The sequence below is a fragment of the Nyctereutes procyonoides genome, unplaced genomic scaffold (genome assembly GCF_905146905.1).
Source record: "Nyctereutes procyonoides isolate TBG_1078 unplaced genomic scaffold, NYPRO_anot_genome, whole genome shotgun sequence".
NCBI lineage: Eukaryota > Metazoa > Chordata > Mammalia > Carnivora > Canidae > Nyctereutes > Nyctereutes procyonoides.
The window spans coordinates 39,551,171-39,562,065 of NW_026575136.1; the positions used below are offsets into that span (position 1 = coordinate 39,551,171).

The 10,895-nt window shown below is 44.3% G+C and overlaps 1 protein-coding gene and 1 long non-coding RNA gene across 2 annotated transcripts; one reads left to right on the plus strand and one right to left on the minus strand.

Moving 5' to 3' along the window:
• The first annotated feature begins 606 nt into the window (after positions 1-606).
• HSBP1L1 (heat shock factor binding protein 1 like 1) lies at positions 607-3,772 on the plus strand. Its single transcript, XM_055303234.1, has 3 exons — positions 607-883; positions 1,873-1,939; positions 3,522-3,772. The coding sequence occupies exons 1-3, from the start codon at positions 833-835 to the stop codon at positions 3,638-3,640; spliced, it is 237 nt and encodes a 78-aa protein (XP_055159209.1). The 5' UTR covers positions 607-832; the 3' UTR covers positions 3,641-3,772.
• A 1,764-nt stretch (positions 3,773-5,536) lies between these two features.
• LOC129495588 (uncharacterized) lies at positions 5,537-10,685 on the minus strand. The gene is made up of 2 exons (XR_008661558.1): positions 10,640-10,685; positions 5,537-9,872 (listed from the first exon to the last, which is right to left on the minus strand). It is a non-coding gene; the product is annotated as an uncharacterized LOC129495588 (long non-coding RNA).
• Between the last annotated feature and the right edge of the window lie 210 nt (positions 10,686-10,895).

Below are 10,895 nucleotides of genomic sequence, written 5' to 3' on the forward strand. Positions count from 1 at the left end.
GAAGGCTCCCAGAGGGACGTGAGTCATGAGATGCTCCTTCCAGATTTTTGGTAAAACCAAGAGGGACGTGAGAGCCAGCGGCGGTGGGTGAGGACTGAGTGTCAGGCTGACCATGGAAATGGCAGAGACTGAGAGAGATGAGGGACTCCGGCTGTCGGGGTGCTGCTGGGGCGGAGTGTGGCCTCCTCGGCCCCCTAGAGAGGCAACCCCACACCCAAAAGCCAAGGGAAGGCGGGAGGGCGGGTGCCCTGCTGGGTGTGGTGGTGCATGGGGTCCAGGTCTCCTGGGTGCAGAGGTCTCCGGAAGAGGAGGGGCTCTGGGGGGGTGGGCATGGGGTCCAGTTCTCCTGGGTGCAGAGGTCTATGGGAGAGGAGGGGCTCTGGGCAAGGGGGGTGGGGCGCCACAGTCGCTGGGCTGCCTGACCCCCGGCTCACAGCCACTGCTATGCACACAGGCGGGGGCACAGGAGAGGTCACACCGTGTGTCTCCAGGGCAGTAAGGGCTCACTCCCAGGTCTGGTCTCTGAGGCCTCGAACCCTCCCCTGCGCAGCCCGCAGCCGCCCCTCCCTCCCCGGTCCTGGAGGAGCTTCCTCACAGCCCTCCCGGGTCTCCTCCCTCCCCGGGCCGCCCGCCCCCACGCGCACCGCGCCCTGCCCAGGAATTCCCTCCCGGGACCAGGCTGGTGAGCTGCTGCCCGCGTCCAGGCTCCCCAGTGTCCCCGCCGCAGCCGGAGCGTCTCCCCACGGACAGACAGACGCGAGGCAGCCCTGCCGCCCGGATCCCCCGCCCACCCGGACCAGGGGACCCACCTGGACTAGGGGAGCCACTGGACATGGACACGCGGGGACCCAAAGCCCCAGGCGGGGATGCGCGGCGGGACACGGTGAGTGCGGTCCCCTCGGTCCTCATCCGCCCCTCGGGTGCCGCACCCTGAAGGTCTGGGGGCGGGACGGGGTGGGCGCGGCTGGGGACACGCGGCACGCCCCCACGGTAAGCCCTTCCCACCCACCCCTTCTCTAGCAGGAAGCTACATTCAAAGTCTGTTTCCCTTGTCTCCATGAAGAGTGTTACCTGTGGTACGTTCGTGGGTCTGCATTCTCCTGAGAACGGTTAAAAACCCCAAACCCCCTGAGGAACTGCTCTGGATTCCAGGCATCTCCATAGATCAGTGCAGATTCTAGGACACCCGCCTCTGCCCTCCGGTCTGCGATGGATGCAGTGACCCCTGTGAGCACCGAATCCAGGGCCCCAGGCCTCTGTTCCAAGCCATAAACCAAAAGGCACAGGTGGCTGATCTCACTACCGACCCTGGTATTTCTGTATGTTAGTTCAGGGTGTGCACGGTCCCCCCAGTGTGAGGTCAGAATGGGATCTGCAGTGTCCCCCCAGGTGTGGGGTCAGTACACCATCTACGGGGTCCCCCCATTGTGGGGTCTGTTACGTGGTGGTGTTCTAGGTGCAGGCTCAGCCCACCCAGGACCCAAGTTACCGAGACGATCACCTATGTCCTCCGGGACCTTTGGTACATTTTCTGCTCACATCATCCAGAGTTGTTTTTGTGCAGCTGTGAGGCAGGGTCAGGCCTGCTGGGTGGTGATGTTCAGCTCCCTCATGCCCCATGCTCCTGAAAAGAGTTTCCTTACCCTCTGAATTGAAAAGCTTTGGCATCTTGTCAAAAATCTAACTATATAAACAAATAATTAAGGACGGTTCTTTTCCATGATTGCCAAGTGCCCTACATCAAGAATAAATATTTTAAAAAGAAAAAAACAAACAAAAGGACGGCAATAGATCTAATTAAATTAAATCTCATCAAAAGACTAAAAAAAAGTAAGTATTACATTCAGTTGTCTAATGGTTCATTTTTTTCAGGCAGAAAATCTATTTCAGGAACTTCAAGAACATTTTCAAGCTCTGATTGCAACGTTAAACCTCAGAAATATCCTTTTCTAGCTTATAACACGTGCCATGATGCTTTTGAACTCTAAAATTATCGTGCAATATCTTCTTGTCTGCTAGTGACCTAGGATTTCCTGGTTCTACGTTTGGTACCCCGATGTACTAAGTACTGCTCACAGGGAACTATGTCCTGTGGGACCAGCAGGACAGGGCACCGTGTGTGACAGGGATAGACGTAAGGGCACAGGCACAAGGCTGCCCCTGGGACGTTTCCACGAATAATCACCCTAAACAAATACATAGGAGCCCTATTTATCAGCCCTAGATAAATCTGGGTAGTGTGCTGAGGAACACTTATACCCTAGAAGCAACCAGAAACTTGCAAACAAGACATGGAATGTCTTCAACATAGGACACTGCATCTGGCTCTCCCAACCTTTGTTTTGTTTTGCAACTGTAGCAGCTCACTGTTTTTTTTAAGATGTGAATTCAGGGCAGCCCGGGTGGCTCCGCGTTTAGCGCCGCCTTCAGCCCAGAGCGTGATCCTGGAGACCCTGGATCGAGTCCCACATCGGGCTCCCTGCATGGAGCCTGCTTCTCCCTCTGCCTGTGTCTCTGCCTCTCTCTCTCTCTCCTTCTCTGTGTCTCTCATGAATAAATAAATAAAATCTTAAAAAAAAAAAAAGATGTGAATTCAAGAATTAGGGTAGAACGTTTGTTCTATTTTGAGCAAATCCAGATAATGGTAACATCTGCCCTAAGACTTGGTGCACTAGAGCTCACTCTACACAGTTAAACTCACTCCTTAGAAATTATAGGCAAAGTATTTGCTTACGGGACCGTTTACTTCAACTTTTGATTCTGTAGATGGGTTTTCATAGGGAAAAAATATTAAAACATGATAAAAATTAAACTGTAGGAAAGTTGGCTTTTTTAAAAAATATATTTATTTATTCATGAGAGACAGAGAGAGGGGGCAGGCAGAGACACAGGCAGAGGGAGAAGCAGGCTCCATGCAGGGAGCCCGATGTGGGACTCGATCCAGGGTCTCCAGGATCATGCTCTAGGCTGAAAGCGGCGCTAAACCGCTGAGCCACCAGGGCTGCCTGGAAAGTTGGTTTTAAACAAAATTAACTTCCATTATATGTACATATATTCATTAGAATCTGGTTACAACAGATGAATCCTACACGGGGAGCCAAGCATTTAGAACTGAGCTCTCAGTTCCAAGGTTTAACAGGCTACAAAAACCGTAGGAAAAAAAAAAAAAACTGTAGGGAGGGACGCCTGGATGGCTGAGTGCCTTCCTTTGGCTCAGGGCATGATCCTGGAATCCCATGATCAATTCCCACGTCAGGCTCCCTGCATGGAGCCTGCGTCTCCCTCTGTGTCTCTGCCTCTCTCTCCCTGTGTCCCTCATGAATAAATAAATAAAATATTTAAAATAAAACCATAGGGAATGGTTACTTTGCACCATAAGGTACATACAGGCCGCCTGACTCTCTCATTTTAAAGGTTGCATTGCTGAGGCATCTTTCTCAGCAGGTGTGACCTGAAGTCGGTCTCCTGGGACTTTCAGGCCGGTGTTCTGACCTTGTGTACAATTCCCCTTAACGTTGCACTGGAAGAAATGGGAAGTCGCCTCGAGGATCTACAGAAGAATGTAAATGACCTCATGGTGCAAGCTGGGGTTGAGGATCCTGTTTCGGAACAAGGGGCAAGGGCGTCATTAGGAAACTAAAGGTTTGCCTTCCGCCTGTGTTTTGATTGCTTTAATCTTGAAAAGGGCAATCCTGTATTTGTTCACCGTGGGGACCCCTGCCTCTGTGCTAGAGGGAAGCCTGCAGGGACAATAAAGGACTCTTACAAATGATCTCTTCTGAACACACTAACTGGGACAATTATCATAATTCCTCAGGAAGCGCACACTTTAAATGACAAGCTCTATTATTTAAAAATTGGCTTTTATTAAAGGACTTTTCACCACCACCCCTCAGGTTAGTCTTCAATCAAAACATGAGTCAGGATGAACTAGAGATTGGGGAGGGCAACTAGTAGTTTCCATCTGAAACCATATATTTCTATAATCCCATAAAGAAGACGCATGTGCCTTAAGTGCTCAGCCTATTTCACCGTGGCTCCCGAGGGTCTGCTCTGACCCCGCAATGCAGACATTTCTTTCCCAGTGACATGTCCCACTTCATCTTGAAGATGCAGATACATGCTTGGCTTTAGCTCTCAGACTGGATTTGTGTCTACGTGACATATGGAGATGCACAACTTTATTTTATTAGGATACATCTGCATATTTTATTTCCAGAATATTCTGATTACGTAAGCATATTGTGATTGGACAATGAGGTGCCTTTGTTTTCCCATTTTGTCTTAGGATTGTTGCCCTAAGTCAGCCGGTAAATTATCCACACTTGTCCTGCTGAATCAGAGCCAGTTCGCCTTCAGTTTATAAACCCCTACGTCTGGTATTGGGTAGGAGCTGCTGCTTAGGAGCTGTGAACATTGCAAAGGGTGGACAGCTTAACCTGTTCTGGCCACATTCCTGGCGGGCCCTGAGGAATCGGCTGTCCCTCCTCCCCACCCCCAACCCTGCAGGGCTGATTCTGGGATGGGACAAGAGCCTGAGGGCAGAACATGGCAGCCCAAGATCCTTCATCACCCAGATCAAGCTGCTGTTCTAAGTTTAGTCAACAAGTTAAATGATCAAATAGACATGGAAACCCCACCATTTGATGTGCGTGGAGCCCGAGAGAAGACCAGACATCCATGTTGTTGTTTTTTTTTTTAATTTATGATAGTCACGGAGAGAGAGAGAGAGAGGCAGAGACACAGGCAGACAGAGAAGCAGGTTCCATGCACCGGGAGCCCGACGTGGGATTCGATCCCGGGTCTCCAGGATTGCACCCTGGGCCAAAGGCAGGCGCCAAACCGCTGCGCCACCCAGGGATCCCCCCATGTTTGTTTAAATCAGTGGTACTGCCTTTTAAATGAAAAGAAGGACCTCAATAAATTGAGATGTTTGGGTAAATCTGTGTTTGTTGGTTGCACTCATCAGGGTTCACACAGGGACGCTGCACACCCCCGAGCCCCGAGTTCCTGCTGTGAGAAGGGAGAGTCAGCTATGTCAAAACGTTGGAAACTACTGTTCTCCGTCGGTAGACCTGGCACTTTGTCACCTCCCCACTAACCAACACGGTGGCCCCTTTCCTGCAGTTAATCAAAGTAGAGAGGCAGCATATTGCGGCCGGCCAGTGTTGTCTCCTGGATACTTGGGGGGTGAGTCACAGCGATGCAGTATTGATGCAGATGCAGAAGTAATGTTCTGTTGTCTCAAGAGTGCATGCTGTTTACCCCCGTCAGCTGCGGGTGCACAATGACTCCATGTGTGTAAGAAGAAAAGCATTTAGTATTTATGTTCTTCCACATATGGAATTTTTCCTGTCCATAAATGGACAGGGGAAATTTTGTATTTTTAGCAAAAGCTTTGGATTCCAGTTTATTTAACCATACATTAATTGGTATATGAAGAAACCATTACCTTTTTCAAAATTTTTTCTTACAGACCTTAAGACAGTAGACCAGCACTTGAAAATGTGATAAAATCAAACCTGTACTTTTAAAATAATAGTTTGCATGAGTTCTGATTTTTATTAATTTAAAAATTCATTTTAATAAAATGAAAGATTATAAGAACAAACAATGCAATAAGAAAATAATTCAGAAGGTGATTGACAAAGATAGTTGTAAAATTTTCCAGTGAACACCTGGTATTTATAAGCCATGGGACAAAGCCTAAGCTATATTAGGTCACTTTCTTTTTTTCCTGAATTAAGTTCTATATCGATTTTTTTTAAAACATCATAAATTGTCTTCTGAGATTGCTTTTTAAATAACTGCATTCCTTTTTTAAAAAATATTTATTTATTCATGAGAGACAGAGAGAGAGAGGCAGAGACACAGGCAGAGGGAGAAGCAGACTCCATGCAGGGAGCCTGATGCGGGACTTGATCCCAGGACTCCAAGATCACACCCTGGGCCAAAGGCAGGCGTCAAACCACTGAGCCACCCAGGGATCCCCAAATAACTGCTTTCCAAGTCAGCTTTTCCAGTCACAGAGTGTTTGGGAAGACTCGTTTTCATCTGTCTAGTTCAAACACATTCTGAGAATGATGTTCTCCAAACCCAAGAAAACAGCTTCTCCAGGCACACTTCGGCTTCTGTGGAGGTGGTCACCAACGAGAGAACAAGGACAAGATTTCGGCTTGTTTGCAGGTTATATAAACACAACCAAATAATTGTCCAATTTTCCCCTCTGAGCCAGAGTAAAATAGAGCTATGATCACCTAAAAGGGATAATAGGCTCTCAATGTAAAAAATAACACTATTCCTGCATATCAGAGAAATCCTGTTCTTTGTACAAAAGTCAAAATCGCAGAATTTTCCAGTTTAGAATAAGCTGCTATACACATTTTTCTGTGCATACAATTGTATATATGGTTGATCATGTTGTTTATAATCTCAGATCCTGTTCTCTTTTCATACCATAAACATTTTTTCCACGTGAAAATTTCATTCACTTCTCACACTTGTTTTTATGGCTACCATTCTATCATATGGCTGTAATAATTTAAACTTTCCCATAACTACCCCTTGGACATTGAGGCAACTTCCCACTTTCTTGCTACTCTAAATGCTGCTGCAAGGAGCACTGTTACCATGAATTCTCTGCATATTTTTCCTTAGGGCCAGAAGTGCAAGTGAAGGCCAAGTGCATTTAGTCAAAGGCATCTAAGGAAAGGAAGTGTTGTTTTATACTCCCTTGGTGGCACACATCTATCTTTTTCTTTTTTTAAATTTTATTTTATGTATTTATTCATGAGAGACACAGAGAGAGGCAGAGACACAGGCAGAGGGAGAAGCGGGCTCCCCACTGAGCAGGGAGCCCAATACGGGATTCTGTCCCAGGACCCTGAGATCATGGTCTGAGCACTTAACTGTCTGAGCCACCCAGGCGCCCCTGCCATTATACTTTTAGCAGAAACTTAAGTGGATATTTGAAGGAAACTGAACAGGCTTGAGTCCTCATTAACAACATAGATCACAATTCAAAATCTAGAATTTTTAAGAAATTAAGTAGAAAAGAAAGCTTCTAGGCCCCTGAGTGGTGCAGTCAGTTAAGCATCCGACACTTGACTTCGACTCCAGTCTAGATCTCAGGGTCATAGGATGCTACCCCACATTGGACACTGCACTCAGCATGGAATCTATTTGAGATTATCTTTCTCTCTCCCCCCACCCCCCAAACTCTTTCTCAAAATAAATAAATAAAATCTTTTTTAAAAGGAGGAAAAATGGGATGCCTGGGTGGCTCAGTGGTTGGGCATTGGCCTTCGGCTCGGGGAGTGATCCTGGAGTCCTGGGATTGAGTCCTACATTGGGCTTCCTGCATGGAGCCTGCTTCTCCCTCTACCTGTGTCTCTGCCTCTCTCTCTGTGTCTCTCATGAATAAATAAATAAAATCTTTAAAAATAAATAAATAAAAGGGGGAAAAAGAAAGCTTCTATTAGTTTTTTTGTTTTTTGGTTTTTTTTTTGCTTCTATTAGGTATTAACTAAAATAAAAACATTGGGGTGCCCGGCTGGCTCAGTTGGTAGAGTATGTGACTTTGGATCTCAGGGGCATGAGTTCAAGCCTCACATTGAACATGAAGCCAACATAAAACATGAAATAAAAACATTTATACTGTCAGAAAAAATACTTCTTTCTAAAGTAAGTTCCAAGCTGATCCCCTTTCATAGTCTGACATTTACTATCTCAAACCACAGACACCTACCTTTACAGATTATTTGGCATTTTATAATATCAACTGTTTTAACATCTTCTTAACATTTTTACAAAAGATTGCTATTTTCCAGTACCCTGTTACATATATATCAGAAGAAATCAGGGTCACCTGGGTGGCACAGTTGGTTGAGTGTTCGACTCTTGGTTTCAGCTCAAGTCATGATCTCAGGGGTGTGAGATGGAGCCCCATGTCAGGCTCTGTGCTAAATCTGCTTGAGATTCTCCCCCCCTCCCACTCATGTTCTCTCTCTCTAAAGTAATAAATAAATCTTTATAAATAAATACATAAATAAGAAAGAAAAAACCCATAAAAAATAATTAATAAAAATAAATAAAAATGCTCCCATAGGGGAAAATTAATAGATGGATTTACGTGTGCTTAAACACACTTATTAATATAAACTAGATTAATATGAAACTTTAGTAGCAAGCAGTTTACTCATAGAGTACTTAAGTAAAATGTTGGAAATTCAATGTCAAATGCTATATTTATATATTGTAATTTAAAGCTCATTTAACACAAAATTTGGGAACTTATGAAAACATCAAGTTTAATAATACAGGGCTAAGTTTTCAAATTAGCAGTTCTGGATGCAATTGTGTGAAGTTTTAAATTCTCACATTTAATTTCCTTTCTTTACAACCATGGTCTCTTGCCTGATCTCTCACCAAAGACTTTTAACTCTCTTCCCAAATCCCCTTTTAGCTCCTCCAAGGGGACAGACAGATCTTCTCAGAACTAAAATTTTATACCTGGTTCTCAAGGCAAAGCCTCTCATTGTTACCCCACCCCCACCCCATACCTAACCACACCACATGCTCCAGTTCTCAAACAGGCCCCCCTCTCTCCACCACCATGGGCCTCCTGCTGTTCACCATCTGGAATGCAATTACCCCTACACCCACCTAGTCCACTTTTTAAATATCTGATCTCAACTTGAAAATGATTTCCTAAGGGATTCTTTCCCTGAGTCTCCATCTGGGTCAGATCTACTTTTTATATGATCATCTAGCACTCTACCTATTGACTGTCATAGTTGTAATTTCACTTTTACATGATCATTTGGCTATCTTCACGAGGCAGCAAGCAACCAGATTGATTTGGCTCAGCCCTGGGCCCCAGGAGCTACTCAAAGACTTTTTAACAATTTTTTGTACATGTAGATATGTGAGAGCTTAACCACTCTACTGAACAAGAAAATCAGAGGCCAGATGGAGGATGTGGGCTTTAGCAGAGGCTGGGGAAGACTAGTGGGATGTTGCCCCACTACAGTGTGCAAAGCAATATAAATCTCATTAAGACGCTGTTGGTGTTCTTTGTATAGCTTTTGATGATAACTGTAAAAATGCTACAAAGGGTACTAAAACCAGATGTATTTTAAAAGTCATTAATAAAAATGATGCAGAAAAAGCTACTCAAAATGGCACCTATATAAAGGGGGTCCTCCCAAAGTTCCCCATTCTGATTTTTCAAGACATCAGGCTTTACCAACTAGCACCTCAGCTTTCAGATAAGAAACCTAATGAGGCCATGAACATATCCTATATTTTAACTGAGCAACCTGAGGAACCAAACGCTAGGTGCAGTTTTTGTTAACATTAGTGAGTGGTATTTAGGATAGTCATAGTTTTGATTCTGTTAGTGCCCTGAGCTCCCCATCTCTTCTCTGCATGGGCTCAGAACAGTCAGGAAAAGGCAGTCTACCCTAGGGGCCCACACAGAACAACAATCTACTGCAAACACACAAGGTTGCCGGTTCTTTTTAATGCTTCAGATCTTTGTTTTGAATGTCTGAAAACTGTAAATAAATGACATCATGCCATAGTATCCTTCCGCACCTAGCTTCTCCATTCAGTAGTTTGAAATTCATCTATGTTGATGTATGTAGCTGTATGTCAGTCACTAACAGCTGTGTAATAATCCTTTGAATTGTTTCCCGTTTGATTAATATTGTTTCCAAATAATGCTGCAATAAGCACTCTTGTGTATCTCTGTCTGTTTCCTTAGGGTACTTGATTACTTACTGCATCCCTGAATATATTCCGTACCTTCGGCTAGTTGTTGCTTCTATGTCAGCTGCCATGACTAATTCTGGACTTTGCACAAAGACCACCTTGGGGAGGACAGGAAACAGAAATCCTTCAGTGGTATACTTTCTGTACTAGTTAATTTCAACTTGAATAAAGCAATAAAGCAACACAGTGCAGCAATGGGGCAAGGTTGGTAGCCCTGCAGATCTAGGTTTGAATTTATGTCCTCTGCTGTGAGGTATAACTCTGGGTAAACTAAGCTTTCGTTTTCTTCTCTGCAAACTATCTACCTAGCAGGTGGTTGGAAGAATTTGCGAAAATGGCTTGTCAATAACTTAGTTCTGGATGAAGTAGACAGTAGATACATAATAATAAGATATGAACCTGGAAGAGACCAAACCATTATAAAGTAAACCATATTGGAGTTACAAAGCACCAGTGAAAAGATAGTTATTAAAGTCAAATGAATAACTTATTACAATTTATACACCCAACAAATTTACAGTAACTACAGAGTAAGTTTACAAATGTGGGGTGTAATATTTTTGCTTATTTTTCTGTTAACAGCTAATAAAGCTTTATCAAGAAGAGATATAATTCACATACTATACAATTCACTCAACACAATTCAATGGGTTTTGGTATATCCACAGATGTGTACAACCATCACCACATAAACATTTTCATTATCTCAAGAAGAAATCCCATACCCATTAGCTATCACTCCCTTTGTCCCCCTCCCCCTAATCTTAAGCAATCACTACTCTATTGTCTCTATGAATTTGGTTATTCCAGACGTTTCATAAAAACGGACTCATACGATATGTAGTGCCTCACCTCATTCACTTACCATGTTTTCAAGGTTCACCAGGCTGTAGCGTACATCAGTACTTCATGCCTTATGAACAAATAATATCCCATTGTATAGATGGACCACATTTTGTTTATCCATTCTGCAGTTGATGGACGTACGGGTGGTTTCCTCATTTTGGCTATTATGAATAATGCTGCCACTAAAGTTCCATCCAAGTTTGTGTGGACATACATGTTTAGTTATCTTAGGTATATACTTAGTACTGATATTTCTGGGTCAAAGGGTAATTCCC